This window comes from Camelus ferus, chromosome 11 (assembly GCF_009834535.1).
Source record: "Camelus ferus isolate YT-003-E chromosome 11, BCGSAC_Cfer_1.0, whole genome shotgun sequence".
Lineage (NCBI taxonomy): Eukaryota > Metazoa > Chordata > Mammalia > Artiodactyla > Camelidae > Camelus > Camelus ferus.
This window is the reverse complement of record NC_045706.1, coordinates 14,422,895-14,442,975: the sequence shown is the minus strand read 5'-3', so window position 1 is coordinate 14,442,975 and position 20,081 is coordinate 14,422,895. Positions and strand designations below refer to the sequence as shown.

Sequence of the window (20,081 nt, the reverse complement as noted above, 5' to 3'; positions counted from 1 at the left end):
TCTTTTAGCGATTCCCATTTTCCACCCTAAAGAAATTCCCTTCCTTCCCCACTTCTCCACAGCTGTTTTTATCTCCCCCTTTCTTTTTGTGTTATAGTATACCTAACTCAAAATTTCTCATTTTAACCATTTTTAAGTGTACAGTTCTGTGCCATTAAGTACATTTACACTGTTGTGCACCCCAAAGATTTAATTAGAGTCTGATGATCTGCTTGAGATGTGGAAGGGTGGAAATATAGGAAGAAATAATTATTGTATTTAAAACATTGTTCTTTCATGTTCTTCTTGAATGAATGGGGCAAGTTCAAATGGGATCCCATGATCGGTGATTCTGAGTAGCTAAGAAGCATCATTAGGATATTAGACATCAATATGAAAAAAAGGCTGATGAGGAAACGTGGCTATAAGGAAACGTGTAGAAACAATGAAGGTAAACTTTATCTGCCTGACAATACTTGTAATACCATTTAATGTATCTGGAGCATAAGTAAATTGAAGAATTTTTCTCCAGTTTGCCTTGTGCCACGATCAAAAGAGTGTTTCTGAATTTTGTGGGGAGTGAATAACTTCTAGAGAGGTCCCGGATCGAAAGTAAAGTTTAGTTTTATTAACAGCAATAATGCCTAAGCAACGAGTTACTAAGGGATACAATTCATAGAAGAGTTAGTATTAAATATCTTAGCATTCTTAAGAATTATATGTGAGTTGTGGGAGTTGGAAAGGAGTGCGTGAAGGGCATCAAAATAAGCCCATGTAATTTAGCATTGGCTTGGCCTATTAGTTTCTTTTGGGAGTTTAAAGAACTCGTACCCATTTATTTGCTCCCAAATATTTATGTAAATACCTACTATGTGTGAGGCACTAAGATACAGTAGTGAAAAAGGTAAACAAGTTCCTTGCTCCAACAGAGCTTACATTTAAGAGCATTTTAACTCTAACCATGACTGCCAGAGCACGATAAATTAGATGCATCAGTGAACCACGGGAGCCATGGTTCTTCACAAGCTGTAGCCAAGGTCAGCATTTTAGGTTTTCTATTCTTGGATGCTGGGTCTTCTTAGATCTCGAAGGGGGCGGGCAGGTGAGATGTGGAGAGATTTCTCGACGAAAATATACACAGGCTTGGTGTTAGGGTTCAGCATCCCCAAACTACACCTGTTGTGCTGAATTAACCCCACCTAAGAAGCAGATAGGATTATGGGAGAAAAACTTCTCCGTCAGAGCGCTGGTAAAGCTCAGAGCCTCGGCCTACGCGGGAAAGCCGCGGACTACAATTCCCACAAGGCCTCGCGAGCCCACCCCGCCCGCGCCGCTTCAAAGCGAGGGAAGACAAGGAGATGTCGGGCGCACTCCTTGTTGCGTCATTAGCGTGCGACTCTAAGATACAAAATTGGTCTGAGCTACAAAAGCATGGCAGCTGCTGAGGCGGCGGTGGGGTCGTCGTCGTCTTTGAAAACAGACACAGTCCCAGTTCCTGAAAGTGCAGGAACAGCTGCAGCAACGGCCGCCACCTCCTCAGCGACGGCTGCAGCCGCGGCAGTTGCGGCCGCGGTCAGGACCGGATCCGAAGCCAGGGTCTCCAAGCCCGCGTTGGCTACTAAGCTGCTGTCCCTGAGCGGCGTGTTCGCGGTGCACAAGCCCAAAGGGCCCACTTCAGCCGAGCTGCTGAATCGGCTGAAGGAGAAGCTGCTGGCAGGTACTGCAGCCGGGTGGGGACCAGGCCTAGGCGAGGCGGTCGCCTTGAGAGCGGAAGCCGGAGAGAGCACTGTGGGCTTTTTGCGCGCTCATAGCTCAAGAAGGGAAAGGGAGAGTGACCGCTGTATTAGCTCTGAACGGAAATCTGGGGCGTCTCGCACGTGGGCTTGTACTGACGTGAACTCCTGTAGCCTAGTTGGCAATTGTCGTTCTCAAGAGGCGGGGAAAAACAACCAGCCCCACCTCGAAACCACACATCCACGAATAAACCTCTACTCTTGGGCATGCAGACCAGTTTTCTGTAACCTGATTCCTCAGGAACCTTTTATTTGGCTCACGTAGATGAACCCTACCCAAAGGAAGCACTCACTGGCTCTTTACAAAGTTGCATTCCTAAAAATACTTTGGAAATGCAGATATTACTTAGTTATCCAAGATTTAACACAGTGGTTTTCACATAGTGGGCCTAAGAATTACTTAGAGGCACTTGTACAAATGCAGATTCCTAATCTCTGCCCTCTCAAGAGATGGTGATTCTGGGGGTATGGGGTATTTTTAGAAAACTGCATTGTTAAACTGTTGCTCTGGGTGATTCTGGTGTAAGTAGTCTATGGACCACTTTTTGAGGAACACTTAAGTATAACTTGGTCACTTCTAAGAGTGTTCTTTTTGTTTGTTTCTTCACGTATACTGGGAGAATATTAGAAAAACCTGAAGGATCTCTCAGTTCGTTAGCCCAGGATGTCATTTCATACAGTGGCGTCAAGAGACCTCAGATTTATTGGGCACCTGCAGTAAGCCAGATCTGTGAAGATGAAAGAGACTGTCTCTTCTTTTAACTGAGCTCATAGTGGTAATTTCTGCAGCCTTTGGAGATAAAACTAGGTTATCAAGGCCCTCCAGAGTTTGGCCCTGGCTTATTTTTCCATTAAACCAGTACAGGAAATTTCTTCTTTGTTTAGTGGCCTCTGGCAAACGTTACCCTCTGCCCCCCTTTTTATTACGAAACAAAATAGTCTAATAGGAATTTAGACTATTAGAACTGACACAGTGCAGTTTCAAATGTTTATAGGCAAAGGTACATTCTTGAAGATGTCTAATTCCTGTGTTATATCTGCTCATTCTTTTGTTAGACTTTCATTATACTTTGTTACCTGTAAAGGTGGGTCATATAGGAGCTGTTGAAGGAAGGAGTTGCATCGGGAGCAAGCTTTGAGGTGTCATGATGGAGTTGTTTCCTTCATAGGATTGCTTTCATTTGGCCTGATTTGTTAGCTAAACTATGGCTTTTTAGATCCTCAAGGTAATGATGGTCATTCTTTCTCACAGACAGGTTTCTGATAAGATTAAAGCCATATCCTGGCCTTCTGGTTAATCTACTTCCAAGAACTGAAATTCCTTCTTGAAACTTAGTTAAAATTGATTGTTTCAAGACTGTTGCTGGGCCATCTTCTGGCTGGAAGCCACTCACTCGGAAGTAGACATCCTCATTACTCTTCATTTCTATATTCCTGGTGATTGGCGTATTCTATATTTATGTTAGCTAAACCAGGGCTTCCCAAATGTCATTCTAACAGGCTGTCAGAATTACCTGGGAACATTCTTAAAGATACAGGTTCCAGGGCACAACATTCTAATGCCAGCCAGGTTCTACAGCCGTTGATTCAGGCCACAATCAATGTCATGACCTCTATTGACATTCCTTGCCTTTCCTTACATTGGTTAATGTCATACTAAAATCTCTGCTTTTCTTTGTCTTTTTAAATCCTTCAAGGCCTAAAACATATCAGAATGTTATAGCTAGAAAAGATCTTAATAAAGATTCATCCATGAATGGTACTAGTGGGGTGAGCCAAATTCCATTATAGTGGAGACAGTGTGTCTTCAAACTTGAAAGAGGAAAGGGGGAAGGTATAGCTCAAGTGGTAGAGCACATGCTTAGCGTGCACAAGGTCCTGGGTTCAATTCCCAGTACCTCCTCTAAAATAACCTAAATACATAAATAAACCTAACTACCTCTCCCCCAAAAACAAACTTGAAAGAGGTAAATTTGGACGAAAAAGGAAGGCAGTAAATATTTGGGCCTTCATATTCCAAGGAATGTCAAGTTAAAAATGCAAAGTGTTCCCCAAAATGTTTCTATAAATCCATGTATCTGAGATCCACAGTGGGTTGCAAGTGAAGGTGAGGATTTGAAGCCTAGGCCTGGCCTTATGGGTTTATGTTACAATGGCCAGTCAGGCCCTTCCCAGCACGGTATGTAATCAGCACCACGGTGCTGACTCAGCAGGGTGGATAATCATGTGAGACTGAATAACCCAGCGTATCCTTTTGGCCGTTTAACCTAGCTTTTCTCCTGTTGCTTTGCCTTCCCCTCTTTCCTTTCTCTGTCCTCTGTTTTCATTTTCTTTTCCTGTTTTCTGCTTCCCTGTATCAGTGGTAGTAAGGAGGGATGGATGGGTTTGGAGGGGTACAGATAGTACAGTGTTACCTGCTCCTTTCTTCTTATTGGAAATTCAGGGGCCAATAGTCCCTCAGTTATTGTTATATGCCATGATGACAACAACAGTGATGATGATGATAACAATGATAACAATGTATTGTTATAGTGCTCTGAGTTTCCAAAGCACATGCAGATAGCATTATTTCATTTTATCTTTACAAGTGGAAAATGAGATAGGCCAGGTTGGCATTTTTTTTTTTTTAATGTTTTTAAATCTAGATGCTTTGGAGCATAAGAGGCAACTTAAACTCTTCCCACATGACCTTTTGTTGAGATCAGCTTCTTTAAAGAATTGAGAGTTTTGGTTAGGAGAGGAGGACGGAGATACAGATGGTTTGGGAACTTAGTGTTCTTAGAAGGAATCCTGTATGAGATGTCCTCCCAATGCTGGAGGTACCAGCAAAGAACACCAGGAAACAAAAGAGAAATGAAATTGAGGACTTTTAAAACTAGCTGCCTATGTGAACACTAACTTCTTTTCATCATTCTCTATCTACCAACCCACTACTGCCAGGAATTTACTAGATCTTTGTGGCTTAGCCTGGATATTTACCTACTTTTAAAACATTTTTTTTCCCTTAGAAAATGAATTCTAGTTTCTAGACAACTAATTTGGGAATACTATTTATAATTTAAGGAGTGTCTGTACATTTTAAAATCTGTTCTTTGCTAGTAGTGTTGTCATACTCTTGATATATATTAAGTTTGTACAATACTTTTTGTTTTGAATACTCCATCCGCACTCCCCCATCTTATATTTATGGAGATCCTACTTCATTTGTCTTGATAATTACCTTTTTTTTTTTTTAATCTCAATTACTCTTACAGAAGCTGGAATGCCTTCTCCAGAATGGACCAAGAGGAAAAAGCAGACTTTGAAGATTGGGCATGGAGGGACCCTAGACAGCGCAGCCCGAGGCGTCCTGGGTAAGAGACATGAACGGGAGTTCAGTGTGACTGTCACTTACATCAGAAAGAAATACTGATTAAAAACAGGTAAAGTTGACAAAAGCCATTCCATTTTCTGTCTGCTTTGGAATATTCCAGACCTACTGGATTTATAGTGCCATCTTCTCAAGAAGCCCTTAAATGGTACAAGGTATAGAAGGCTATTAGAAATAGCCACTATTATGTGTAGATAGATTTTGAGAAAGGATTTGTATATGTGCAAAAAAGAGTTAACACAGCAGGCCTGAAATCACTGTCTTTGGAAAGGCCTGCTTATATCTGGGAACTTGAATTTTGGGAGTGTTCCCACCCTTCCCCATCTGATAGGGTGGTTTCTGTGCCTTGACCAGTGTGACCAGTGTGGTTTGTGGTAAATACCTGCTTTCCACCTTGGAGTCTGGGGTTTTGTCCCACCATGCAGGCAGAAGGGGCCTGGGTGACCATCCTTATCCCCTCCGATAAAAACTTAACAGTGCTGAGTTTCTAATGGGTTCCCTTGAGCAGGAACATTGTATGCATGTTACTTTGTTTTGGATTGTTGGAGAAGAGAGTGTGCTCAGTTTTCCCCCTCTCATAGAAGAGAGAGAGAATAAGAAACCTGAGCTTGGATTTCTCCAGTGTCTTTTTCCTTGTGACCCAGCTATGTAACATTAGGATGTCCCTGGAGGTAAATCTTAGCCATGTATGAATCTTCCAGCTTGAGATAGTCTTGGGGACTTTTGACAAGGTAGATGGCTTTTTTCTGCCTATATCAAACCTAATCTGTGACATTAGCTCTCTTGAGAAGGTGAACCTTGTAGTCCCTGAGAGGAAGTCACTTCCTCCTGGGAACATTAGTTGAGTGTTTTATTGCATGTGGAGGAAAATTGATAGAATTGACTGAGGGGAGAAAAGTCATTTATTCTTTTTTTTTTTTCACTTTTTTTCTTTTTGCTTTCAATAGAAGTTCTGAAGTCTATTTTTATAGATTGCTAAAGTGTGTATCTGCAGGCTGGAGTATGTTTTTAGAAACTTTGTTGTAACTGTATCCGTAGTCACAGAAATATATATGTTGGGATTCTCCCATTTCCCCCTTCCCCACATACTAGGAACAAACTTCTATAAAACAATACTTACCTTGTATATGCTCTGGTGTTTTTTATTTTGTCTCATTTTTTTAAAAAATGTTGATCATAATCCATTAAATTGATTTCATGCTGCACTAATGGATTGTGACTCATGCTTTGAAAAATACTGTGCTACAGTATGTAATCTATTTTATTAGAGATAAAATTAGATACAGATAAACAAAAACAAACTTGATCTGAGCTATCCAGAGGAAATGAAGGTTTATTTAGAAAATGATAAAATTGGTGAATAAAATTCTATTTTTCAAGAAAATTAGAAGCAATGTATGATTTCGTATTTTCTAAATTACAGATTTTACTTGACTCATGTTGGCAAAAGCATCTTTACGTGAGGTTAAAATATAAAGAAAAAAAAAAAACACATGGAAATCCTTTTCCTGAATTAGAGAACTTGAATAGGCAAGTTCTGATGCCTTAATTACTGATTAGTGATAATCATTTATTGAGCACTTACTATATATGAGGTCCCATATATATGAGGAGCTGAACCTGACTCTGCTCAATTCTAAAGTCTCTGCCCTGACCTGGGATGGCCGATAACTGGCACTCCCGCCTTTGTTCCCTGTTCCCCATATCCATCGCAGAAATTACCAATCACAGCATGCTTTGCTATTGGTCCTGCAAGAGGCTTCAAGACTCTTACCAGTTCAGCTCTCCTTGAGTCGAAGCCTGTTTGTTATAACCTTCTGTTTTCTAAGGCACAGCACCATAAGTACAAGAAAAAAGAGGGTAAAATGTGCTGCTTGTTTATGAATAGACCAATTGTATTAATTTCTGTTGGTTGTTATTCATTGGCATGCAGAAAATAGTGATATTCAAGGTGAGTAAATAAGTGTATTTTTTACCTTAAACCTAACGGATCTTGTTGAAGCTTCCATGTTAGTATGAAGGGGTGGCATTTGGCTGAGATTTGTATGAGTGGAAGAAATTGTATTGTAAATAATTTTCTATTTGGAGGCTAGTTTATATTTGATCACACAAGTACTTTTATGATGGCATGGTGTGTTCACTTGTCAAGTTTGTTAATTTTTTTTCTAATACCCGTGATTTCCATTGAGGAATAAAGTGGGGGAAAAAAAGTAGGTATTTAGTCACAGAATAAAGGATATTTGTTGTCTAGATTAGCAATTCTAGGGACTGTTAAGAGAAGTTGATTTTTATTTTATGGCGAAATAGATACTGGGCTCTGACCATCATGAGTTTGTGTGCTGGCTGTTTTATGTATTAAGTACACAGTATGCTGAGCAAATCCTGTAACCTCTGAATCTCAGCTTCTTTACCTCTTAAAAAGGGATAACATCTGCCATAATTCTCAGAAGATTTATTGAAATATCTATAGTTACAGTATATAGATATATACTATATCCTTTGAAGGGCTTTATAAAAGTTTTTTTGTTTGTTTTTACAAAACTGGACCTTGTATAGAAAGATATACTTTTACTTTCAACACTTTAAACTGTTTTTGCTATTTTGGGGGGGAATATTAATGGTACAAATTTAAGAATAGCTGACAGTTTAAGATACCTGAAATTCAGGTTTATAATTCTAGTAACCTGTATGATACATAAATATTAAACACATTTTAAGATATTTTAATTCAAGTATTAAAATTATTAGATATGACACAATATATTATATAAAACATGTAATTCTATAAAGTGGGCTTGCAAAATTCTCATAAATCCTGTGGTAGGCAGAATAATGGACCCCCTAACGATGTCCCTGTCCTAATGTCCAGGACCTATGGATATGTTAGGTTACATAACAAGGGGGCATTAAAGTTCCATGTGGAATTAATGTTGCTGATCAGCTGACTTTAAGATAAAGAGATATCCTGGAAAATCCTGGCGGGGCCAGTGTAGTCACAAGGGTCTTTAAAAGTGGACGAGGAGGCAGAAGTGTGTGAGAGGAGATGTGGCAGTGGAAGCAGAGGTGGCAGTGATGTGATTGCTGGCCTTGGTGAGGAAGGGGCTCATGAGCCAAGGAAGGTGAGTAGCCTTTAGAAGCTGGAAAAGGCAAAGAAACTCCCCTGGGAAGGCTCTAGAGAAAGATTCTCCCCTAGCGGCCTCCGGAGAAGAATGCAGTTTTGCTGACACGTTGATTTTTACCATAGTAAAACCCCCGTCAGACTTCTGACCTCCAGAGCTGTAAGATAAGTCTGTGTTGTTTTAAAACACTTTGTAGTTTGTTACAGCAGCAATAGGAAACTAATATACTCATTTATTGTAAATCACTTAAAATGGAAACTAAGTTTTTTGTATACCATTTTAGAAGTTATTTTTTAACTTCGGAGGTTAGAAAATTACAGGAGAAAATTTAGGAAATATCAAAAAAGAGTTGAAAATAAAAATTATCCATTTTCCACCTTCCAGCAATAATCACTGTTAATGTGTTTGTTACATTTCCTCCTAGCTTTTTGTCTATGCAGATTTTTAAGTTGAGTTGTTTTGCTGTATGTGTGTACATTGAATCCTTTTTTTAAACTTGACATCATAGTGTAGCATTTTTTCATGTTAATTAAAAAATTTGTAAATATAATATTTTCTTTTTCTAACTTTATTGAAATATGATTGACAGTATATGTTTAAAGTATTGAAGTCATATCGAGTATCTTTCTTCAACCTCAATGGTATGAAACTAGAAATCAATTACAGGAGGAAAAGTGGATATTAAACAATACAATTCTGAACAATCAACGGGTCAAAGAAGAAATCAAAAGAGAAATCAAAAAATATCTTGAGACAGATGAAATGGAAACACAAGAATCCCCAAACTTTTGGGATGCAGCAAAGGCAATTCTAAGAGGGAAGTAAACATTATTTTTAATGGCAACATCATGTGATGTCATATGAGTAAAATACAATTTATTTAACCATTTCCATATTTGAGGTCATTGGAGGTTATTATCAGAGTTTTGTTAGTAGGACTGACTTTGTGAGGATCACCTTTATGAGTAAAACTTTCTCCTTGTTTTGGATTATTAAGATAGATTCCTGGAAGTGAAAAGATACTGGTCATTCAAGGTGATTGCAAGTGTCTTATAGAATTATGTAAATGACAATAGAAACTTCCCACTGCAGAAAGCTTTGAAATTACATGCATAATGGCCTTGCCCATCCTAAAGTGACTCTCATCATAGATAAAGTCTATCTTTTTAATTTGAGAATAGAAACAGCCTAAATGTCCATCAATAGATGACTGGATAAAGAAGATGTGGTATATTTATACAATGGAATATTATTCAGCCATAAAAACTGACAACATAACTCCATTTGCAGCAACATGGATGTTCCTGGAGAATGTCATCCTAAGTGAAGTAAGCCAGAAAGAGAAAGAAAAATACCATATGAGATCGCTCATATGTGGAATCTAAAAAAAAAAAAGAGAGAGAGAGAAAAGAAACATCTGAGCACAGAAAATTTGGGAGATAGAGCAGTAATTGTGAGATAGCACTTGGAAAACTCTGTTACCCATTCCTCCTTCTTCTGCACACTTTTTCAAACTGTTACGTGCTTGCTTATGCTTTCCCTGCTCATCTCTGTCTTCTTTAGTTGTAGAAATCCTACTGATCTTTCCAGATTTGGCTAAAATGCTATCTCCACCATGTGAAGCCTGTCCACTTGCTCTTTTATACTGCTAATGTAAAACTTCATTCTGTTCTTTGTTTTTGTTAACTCACTGAGCACTGGAACCAGGTCTTATTTATTTCTGTACTTATGTAATAAGTACTGAATAAAATTTTGAATGATTGAATGGGAAAAAGCTGAATAAAAATCCTGTCCCATAAATTATCCCTTGAATGAAAAGTGGCTAGTTGACTGGGTCCCAACTCGAGTTAATTTTTTTGTATAACGCTTCTGTATTAGTCTTCTAAAATTCTGCTTTCACTGACACCTAACTTCTATGGGTCTTGGTCTTCTCGGATATAAAATAAGAGAATTAAGCTGGATAACTCTAAGGTGCCTTCTTGTTTCATTCTGGATCACTGCGCTAGCAGAGAAATCATTATCAGTCTGGCATTTCAGCCATGATAAAGTCAGACACATCAGCCTGCTCTTAAGACACCGTGCACTCTGGTTGATAAACCCACTGTGCTCATCCTTGTACCTGAGAATTTTTCAGTTTGTTCCTTTTTTAGCATATGCTTCTGTCTTTTCCGCATGTTCAAATCCTACATATCCTTTAAGACCTAAGTCAAACTCTGAAATGCCTGGATGAAGCATTCTCTGGACTCTAGCCGTTTAGAGGGCTCCATCCTTTGACCTCCTACAGCAGTTATTCATATCTGTGTTCATTTTGACACTTCATCATGTACTTTCATATTGTTAGTCAATGTTATTCACTCATTAATTCAGGCAACATTTTTTTTGAGCACTTGTGATTTCCCTTCTCTGCGTTGGATTTGGCCCATGAGATTATTTCAAAGTCAGGAAATGTACTGTTCCATTAAACGTATTCTTCTTGGGACTGTGTGTATAGTAGCTGCTTGAGAACTATCGATTGGGGATTCTTGAATGTAATAAAATTGAATTGAATCTTTGTAATTATTGTGCAAGGTTTTGCCTCGGCAGCAGCTGCTACCGTTTGAGCAGTACCTCGCACAGTGGAAGATCCTGAAGGCAGACAATTTATTAATGTTAGTCCTTGAACCAATATGACTCTATGGTAGAAGCTTAGAGAGGGTTTGGGGTAGTTTTTATGAAGCAGTTGGGATGTGAGATGTGGTGTTTCAAAAGATGGACTTGGAGTACTTCACTAAGGAGTTGGTAATGAAGGCATTGGAACCCTATTGAGGATTGCTGAAGGGCTAGTGCAGTGTGGGTTTTCAGAAATGGTTGTGAAATGGTATGAATTGGAAGAGGACAGGATAGGAGGTAGACAACAGCCAGGTTTACAATATTTATGGATTAAACGAGCAATGAATGGAAAGCATTTAGAGTAGAATTTGACACATGGTAAACTCAATGAATGATATCTGCTATAAATATTCATGATAATTCTTTCAGCTGGCCAAATCATTTCTCTTTGTTTCTTGTAATTCTGAATTGTGGTGTTTATATTGTGTTCTTTTACAAAATTGTATATATATATTGACGAGAAATACTTCAAGTCTTACAAAAATTTGCTTGCTGTTAGGGAAGAAATGATTATATCCTCCCAGCCTCACCTGGTGAAATGTGTTGTCATAAAGATAATGTTTGAAATGAAGGAGACATATTTAAGGTCATTGTACGTTGTACGTGGGGTATGTGAACATAAATTCTCCAGGCTCTCATTTTACCCTGTATTCTTCCTTGTGTTGCATTGATTTGTTATGTTTCCATTTTCTTGGTTGTGTACTGCTGGGCACTAATCATCTTTAAATGGTTCATTAGTTATGATGATGGCTTTTGCTTTGTTTAATAATGAACTCTGTCAAAGACTTTATCATACTATGATTAATTGTACCAAGTGTTTTCACTGATGCTCGTATAAAATTCCAGTGAGTCCTTTGAGATTTTTTTGCAAAACTTTTTGTTGTCTAACTGTCTGGGTTGAGATTTCTTACTATGTTTCACACTTTGAGAAAAAGTCTCTCTCCCACCTCCTTTTCAGATTTTCTTGCTTGCATGACAAGCTCAACTGATTGGAGTCATAGGAGCCCTCAGATTACGCTAGACATGTGCTCTTTCCAACTTTACATTACGTATACCAGGAAATTATGACCAATGTATGTCGTAAAACAAATTTTTAAAACATACTTTTTATAATAGAATGTCTCATGTATGACATTAGAAATATAATATTTCTTTCTTTGATTTATAGTGGTTGGAATCGGAAAGGGAACAAAAATGTTGACCAATATGTTGTCAGGGTCCAAGGTAAGAATACTGAAATGGTTCTGTTTTTCTTGAATGTTTTCTTAATGGCCTATATGTTGGATTTTATGAATTAAAAAGTAAAATGTATAAATTGCATGAATGAGTGTCAACCCTGAGTATAATCACAATGTCTATAATCATGATATCTGAGATTCATAATATTGAGATTATAAATTCCTTTTTTTTAACATTTTTTTAATTGATTATAGTCAGTTTACAATGTGGTGTCAACTTCCAGTGTAGAGCACAATTTTTCAGTTACACATGAACATACATATATTCATTGTCGCATTCTTTTTCGCTGTGAGCTTCCATAAGATCTTGTATATATTTCCCTCTGCTATACAGTATAATCTTGTTTATCTAGTCTATGAGATTATAAATTGGTTGAAAAACAGATTTGACTTACAGAAGCAAAAATTTTGCAGTGCTCGTATTTTAAAAATATTTGTATTTTGGGTTTTTTTTTTTTTTGTATAATTGTATTTCTTAGAGGAAAGGGAACTTACAGATCGTAAATTCTGTTGGAAGATTTTCTTAAACCTTGGAATTTTTGTAGAAACAATATCATTTTGTAAACCATGCACTTTCCAACAAAAGATGTGCTTTGTTCAATGGTTACAAAATGTTTAGTAAGTAAAAGAATGGTGCTTCTTTAAGGTGATAAGTTACATCATTCATCTATGTGAATAGCCTGACCAAATCCAAATGCTCCTTTGGAGGCATTTGATAGGAGAGGGAGGAGGGGTTATGCAGCGGCAGGAGAGGCTCCAAACCTGTGCGGCAGGCACTGAGTGAGGACCCTCATGTGAAATAGCAGGGTGGAGGAGCTCTGAAACAAGTCTAGATGTCAAAGTGTTTACCCTCTCTTGGCCTCTCAATTTTTCCTTAGGAAAAATGATTTGATTCTCTCTAAAGTCTCTTCCAGCTCTAAAAGAAATAATATCAGTAGTCTAATTAGTAGGTAGGTGCTAGTTATGATAGCTGGGGCCAGGGGCCAGTGAAAATGCCTGTAGAAAGAAGATTAATATGCCACTAGGTAGAGAAGAATTCCTGCAAATTCCTGGACTAAACTTTTTGTTTTAAAACCCTTGCTCTAAGTGGGATATAAATAGTTTGTTAAGTGATTTTGTCTAAACTGTTTCTTTAAAAAAAAAATGTAGTCAAAGACCATTTAAAAAACTTAAAATTTCATTGCAGACTGACGACTTTTGTAAAATATAATTAAAATGTTACGGGAAAAAAAATGTTATGGCAACGTCAAATTGCTAAATAAATTTCTAAATACCTTCATTTTCTGAACTTTTCCTGTCGTGAATACTGGCCCTTGGGCCATACTCTGAGTGCCAGTAGTCTAAGTAAGCTTTTCTTAAAATAAAAAGCTCTGGAGAACATATTGCCTTTGACATCCCATTTTAGTTGTCAACTGGCATAAAAGCCTGTGTTTTGCGGTTGGGAAGGATCTTAATACCTTAGAAAAATGGAAAAATTTCCATGTGGCTTGCTCTGCAATCTTCAAAATGTTGATGTTGAAAAATCACAAAATACAAAAATTGTGTTAGAATGGAGGGATTTGACTGTTTTACAGTAAATTTGAACATTGTACTTAAAGACTGACACGAAGCTTGGAATCTGTTTCTGACACAGGTTTTTGCCAGCTGCTTAATGTTTGTGTCTTAACTCTAAAATATAAACAATGGTTACTTTGATGCTGGATTATGGATGATTTTTATTTTCTTTTTCATATTATTTTGTCTTCTCCAAAATCTTTACAATGAAAAGTCCACTTTTATAATAATAACAAAGAAGATATATTTGTATTAAGGAATGAGTTTGGGTTTTTTCCCCAAGATAAATTATATTGAGCTCATTGGAATGTTCATTATCCACCCCTTCCCTCCAAAACCACAAGTGCATGTAATACACTATATGATACTGAAAGGTTTTACACATAAATTCCAGGCACATTTCCAGAAATATGATGGCTGGAAATGTAAATACATCGTTGGCTCTGGCTTAAGTTTTATTTATCACAAACCATTTTGGTATTCAGCTCGAAAAGCTGAATGTCATACAGTGAAATCACTGATCCTCAGATGCCTGTAAAGTAAATAAAAAAAAAATCCCTGGTGCATCTTATTATAGAAACCTAGTTCTTGGGTGTCTCATATTTCAAAAATAAGCATTATTATCTCGTTATCTATTTGTATTTCTTACACTTTTAATTTTAGATTATGTACTTATAAAAATTAAATTATTTAAATTTTCCCTTTAAGAGTACACTATCAAAAGTAGTTAAAAACTGTTAATGAAATTTTTTTTAATTGAAGTACAGTCAGTTATAATGTGTCAGTCTCTGGTATACAGGACAGTGTCTCAGTCATGCATATACATACATATATTTGTTGTCATATTTTGAATTTTTTAAAACAGATTTTGTTTTTAGCACTGGAAGGAATCTTAGAAATCTCCTTATGCAATGACTTTCAAACATTTTTTGACCAAGACCCATAGTAAGAATTTCATTTTACAACATGACCCTATATACCCATATATGTATAAAAACTAAAAATTTTGTCAAGTGACTTTAACCCTAGGAACAGTGTACTCTTGATATTTTTCTTTCTATTTCATTTTTAAAAAATGGTGCCTATAGCCAGACCTACTATTTGACCTAATGTTTATTCTTTGTCCACTCTTACAGGTAAGTTTTTATTTGCATCACAGTGCTACTAGAAAAATTAGACTTTTAGTGTGTGTATGTGGGGGGGCGGTTACCTCAATTGTGGGAATATTTAGTTCTAGGACAGCAGATATTCGATGTTCAAATTACAACCGTATCACAGTACACCCTTCCCTCACCATCCAGTCCGCTAATCCAACATGGCCTAACACTTTTCTGTTGAACTAAGAAACACGCTTAGAATTCTGTTAGACACAATAAACACCACTTCATACAACATCGTCAATTAACGTGTGGAGTGAAGACCTTTAAATAAAATCTTCAGTCCGTCAGATTACTTTGCCTCTGTTTTGTGTACTCCTTTCTTGCATCCCCACCCTTTCAGATCAGAGTAAGATTTGAGTCCTTTGTCTTCGTCGGTAGCTTTCTCTCCTGTCTCCTGGTGAGCTTTGCTCCGCTGATGATCAACTTTCTCTTAAGTCATTTATTTTTCTCTTTTGGGATTATGAGTGTAATGCATATAAAAAGCCTATAGGTTTTCTGTACAGTGCCTGTTACACAAAAGTTGCTCAATAAATACTGTTACTACTGTCCCCGAATGTTTCACCTATCCCCAATTCGCTGTCTCTTAAGTTTCAGGCCTGTTGGATCTCTCTGAGTACATGTGCCATAGACATCTAACAGTTATTTTATTCAAGCAGTTTCTGTTGGAAATCTTGAATACAGTTAACTACATCCCTTTTGTTTCTGTTGGTGCCTTTTGGTGGCCTAGGCAAAGACATGACATTCATCAGAAAGAGGAAGCATGCTAGTTCTTTAAGGAAGAGACTTTACTCTGAACAATCAAGTCAGAAAGAAATTTCTTACAGTAAGGGTTAGTGAATGACAGATAGTGGTTCTCAAAAATAGTTTACAACGGATGGAGAAGTGGATCGGCATGAACTATAACTTAGGTAGAGTGATTCTGAGGGAGGTTCAGCTAATACCCCTTTGACCTAACTGGATCTAAGTCTGGAGTGTAGACGGCCTAGAAGAGGGCGTGGATGCAGAGTCCCTCAATTATACTTTCTTTGAGCCAGTCGCTCAGCAGGATCTGGATAACAGATGTACTTTGAAGTAACAGATTTTGATGAGGTTTTGGAGTATTAGCTTTATTAGCCTTCTATATTGCTGATTAAAAGTTGGTTACTTATATGTGCTTTTGAAACCAGATGAACAGATGGAAGGGTTGATTTCTTATTATGAAATCAGTGATGCCATGGAAAGACGTTAACTAGCGTTTTCCGGGTATAAGGCTACCCCCACGTCTATGCGGACATGAACTGTAGTAGTGCCTTTAGGCAAAGCCAGCATTTCGTCAGAAAGCAGCTTTGTATCCGCTCCAGCTGCTACACAGACGTTATCACTGGGGTATACATGCTTTTCCTCCCTGAAATGTTTGGAGGACAGTGATTTCCCCCAGGTGTACATTTTTAGGTTAACCAGTCAGTGTCAACGCTGAAGTTGCTCCTGTGAAACCTAACAAGCTCGTTTTGAAATTTGAGCATTTCTAATCCACTTTCTCCAGAGATTAGTCCAGTTTGTACCTTTTCTTTACACTCTGTTGATATTCATACATTTCATAAGTGCTGTGCTGGGATATTTGAAAGGCTTACATTTATGAACTGTACAGAGCTGTTCCATTTTCATGAAGATACCCAAAGCCACGTATTTTTGGTGTGGAAGCATAGTAAGCTTGTCATTAATAAACTCATATTTCTGCAAAGTACTCTGAGCTTCCTTTTTAAAAAAAAATTGCTCATGTAACTATAGATTATTTTGAGTGTTAATTATATTCCTTGCGTTTTTCTTACTTTTTCATGTGATCCTCCAAGTAAAATTTGAATTTGACCAAAAAAGAGGAGTGTAAAGAATTTGTAGCACAAGCGTGGCCTGAGAGGGGAAGTAGAACAATCCTTAGTTAACTGTGAATGAGCTAGTTCTTCACTTGTGAATAATGAGCAGTACTGAGAAGTGACTTTTCTCTTTTCAGAGAGCTTAAGAAGTAGCAGTTTCCTTTATTAAGAACACGTATGTACTTTACCTCTGCTATACTAATTTTGCTCATTTTCTACGTATTTACTTTTGTTCAAATACACAATCAAGTTGCTGAGATTACTCTTAGTGTTTCATATAAGAAGTAATAAATTAATTGTATATGTGGTAAAACTGTTGGCTCTTGTGGTGACTCGGTAGGGGTTTATTGTACCATTCTCTCTACTCATAGGTATATTTGAAAAATTTCCTTCAAAACTACCCAGTAGAAAACTGGTTTTAAAAATTTATTTGCAGTAATAGTATATTTATAAGCCGCGATTGTCACTAAAATCAGGCTTTTCCTTGTCATGTTGGCTCATGGGAGAAGTTTATGAATGTTCCTCAGTCTGCACAATGCTTCCCACATGTCAAAAGCTAACAAAGCAATTACAGCGTATGAGGTTGGTAGTTTAGGAAGATTCTGTAGAAACTTCAGGACATGCATACCAGTTCTTCTTTCCCTTATGGCCTTTTTCTCTCCCTTGTTCCTCTTTCTCTAGAGGTATATTGCCATCGGCGAACTGGGGAAAGCTACTGACACGCTGGATTCTACAGGGAAAGTAACAGAAGAAAAACCTTACGGTATGAAGTTCATCTTACGTAGTCCTTGTTTTTAATATTTGGAGGAAGTTTCTATGAATTCAGAATTTTAGAATAAATCTCTTCTATCCCCAGTGATTTTAATTGTCAGTACATTTCTTTAGGTTAAGAAGATTGGAAATTATCACTTTGTTGCTTATTTAGTATGTCTGTTAATAATAAAGATTTGTAATAATTGCCTCTTTTCCTATAATCATTTTTTTTAATGTGCAAAATTCTTCCAAATAACTCCCTTGCCAGAAAACACTTACAGCTAGGATTTAGGACATTTTTCCTAGTAAATGTGAAACAAAGCAGAGAAACTGTTTTGCTAGATTTTAACTGTGTCTTGCCATTGTTGTTGTTTTGGTGTGTTTTTTAATAATTATGTCTTAACTGTTGAAATGAATGTACTAGGTTTAGTACTTTAAAACTGAGCCTATTCCTGTGCTTTTGGAGTATATAAAAAGATATGACAAAAGGAAAGCTCTTTCTCTGGAAATAAAGCAGAACTCACTGGCACCCACCTAAATTTTTCTGCCATTCCTTCTTTCACTACTTTAGGGAAGGATAGATAAATGAAATGGTTTCCTAGCAACTCTCAGGGTGCTTATGCTATTTATAATGTAGAAAGTTGCAGTTTTTGTACAGTCGGTTCACCTACATTATTGTGTCATCAGTTGTGAATTCTTTGTATGCCTTCTGGGTGGTTTTTTTTTTTTTTTTTTTTTTTTTTGGCCTGTGCTTAATGTTATCTTTTTTTAATGTAGCTATAGGCAGTCCAGCATCTGCTTCCCTGTGTTTTCGCGTTGAGTGGTCTTAATGTATATTACATATGGCCCTAGTAGTGGGACCAACCTTTTCCTTGTTCGTAATAGCTTTACACGTCCTGTTAACATTTCTGTCTGGCTTAGTACTTTGCACGGTTAATCAAGCAACATAATGAAAAGAAAAATCATTGATTTATTTTGAGTCTTTTTAAAAATGGATGTTGAATTAGCCTTGAAATTATTATTATTAGAGAATAATAGCAGACCCTCACTTAATGGAAACCCAGCTGTAATCGTCAGCCAGAATACTTTGAAGATTAAAGGGGCCGAGGAGGATATATCAGATTCCTAGAGCACCCTACAGTATGTGTCAGTACATATACAACTAGAAGAATGGTGAGGAAGTAAAACTGGTGAGACTTGTTGACTGGATGGAGTAGTGACAGAGAGGAAGTTGTTAACCATGACCTAAGTTTCTGGGTTTTAGAACCGGTTACATGATGGTGCAGGTCATCGAATAGGGGACAGTAGAAGAGGACCAAGGTGATGGAATTCCTTAAACATACCCTTCCTTCCTGCCCATAACCCATTTTGGAATTTTTTCAAAATCTACTTTGTATTGTATAATTTATAACCTTATTTACTTGGCTTAAAGAAAGCATATTAATTTGTTAAAACCGTCTCATTGTAATCTTGAAATGCCGTGGAGAACCTAAGCAGATTTCTTCAGGCCCTGAAAAGGAGAGCTCCCTGTAGTTTATTGAATAGTATTTATAGTCCCAGAAAATGAGAGCTCAGAGAATTTTGCTGCTTGACATGATTTTTCTGTGTGATTTCAGTAAATCAGCAAATGTTTGTCATCTGTTTAAGCTGCTACAGCAGGTACGAAGGGGAAGGTAAATATAGGACCTACCCTGTATCCTTAAGGACCTTCTGTCATATGGAGAACTGGGACCTATATTTTCAACCTTCTGAGACCTAACACTAAGACCTATAACCAATATTTTGTAATGCCTTCTTTATTATCCTGAAATAAAATTCAGAGGTATTCTCCCCTACCTGTGCATTAAAAAAAACGTAATACAGTAAATGGACTATAAAGAAGAAATAAAGGTAATTTATAGTCTATAAATACATACCTCAGTATGTAAATGCACAGAGATTACTGCAACAGTACTGAAGCAGTCAGGTGCACAGATATAACATCCTTATACATAAATCACTGTGAATGCCACAAGTCAAATGCAGACTGACATGATGTGTTGTATTGATGATTCAGTACTGGAAAGTTCAGTGTATGTAAGACTGTAGAAAAAATACTTTGTATTTAAACAGAAAATAGAGTTAGGTTCTAGCCTCAGGAATTACAAACAGCCTTTTCATCCGCATGCATGAACATCTGGCAGACATCCAGAAGCCGTGCGGGGCACAGGACAGTTCTTCACTGTGCTGCGTCACTGCACATCACAGACGTCTAGCATCCCTGGTCCTCAGCTAGTAAGTGCTGCTGGTGTTGCCACCCTGCCCGGTCATTACAACAGTCAGAAGTGTGGTTCTTAACTGACCTGCTGACATCTGGATAAAGTAAGGTGGTATACAGTAAAAGGCAAGTGAATGATCTTAGGTCATTTTGTCCTATCTAGACAAATACTATTTTTAGCCATAGAAAATGAGTCTCTAGTGCAGAAGACTTAGCGTTCAAACCATATTAATAGGGCCCTTTCTTTTATTCTCTATCCTAACACCTTCTGTTGTTTCTAAATAGTGCTTTTCACTATTTATTAAATATATTTTGGGGTGTTAATTCCTAAGCTATGGGGCTGAGACCATGTCTCTTTA

At 37.4% G+C, this 20,081-nt stretch overlaps 1 protein-coding gene across 1 annotated transcript in view; it reads left to right on the top strand.

The window, feature by feature from the left end:
• Positions 1-1,357: 1,357 nt before the first annotated feature.
• Positions 1,358-20,081, top strand: part of TRUB1 (TruB pseudouridine synthase family member 1) — a 31,805-nt gene continuing 13,081 nt past the window's right edge. The window contains exons 1-4 of the mRNA XM_006183486.3: positions 1,358-1,696; positions 5,027-5,125; positions 12,079-12,134; positions 17,394-17,475. Of these exons, the coding sequence (XP_006183548.2) occupies positions 1,411-1,696; positions 5,027-5,125; positions 12,079-12,134; positions 17,394-17,475 (523 nt within the window). The 5' untranslated portion in view covers positions 1,358-1,410. The remainder of the gene's footprint in view (positions 1,697-5,026; positions 5,126-12,078; positions 12,135-17,393; positions 17,476-20,081) is intronic.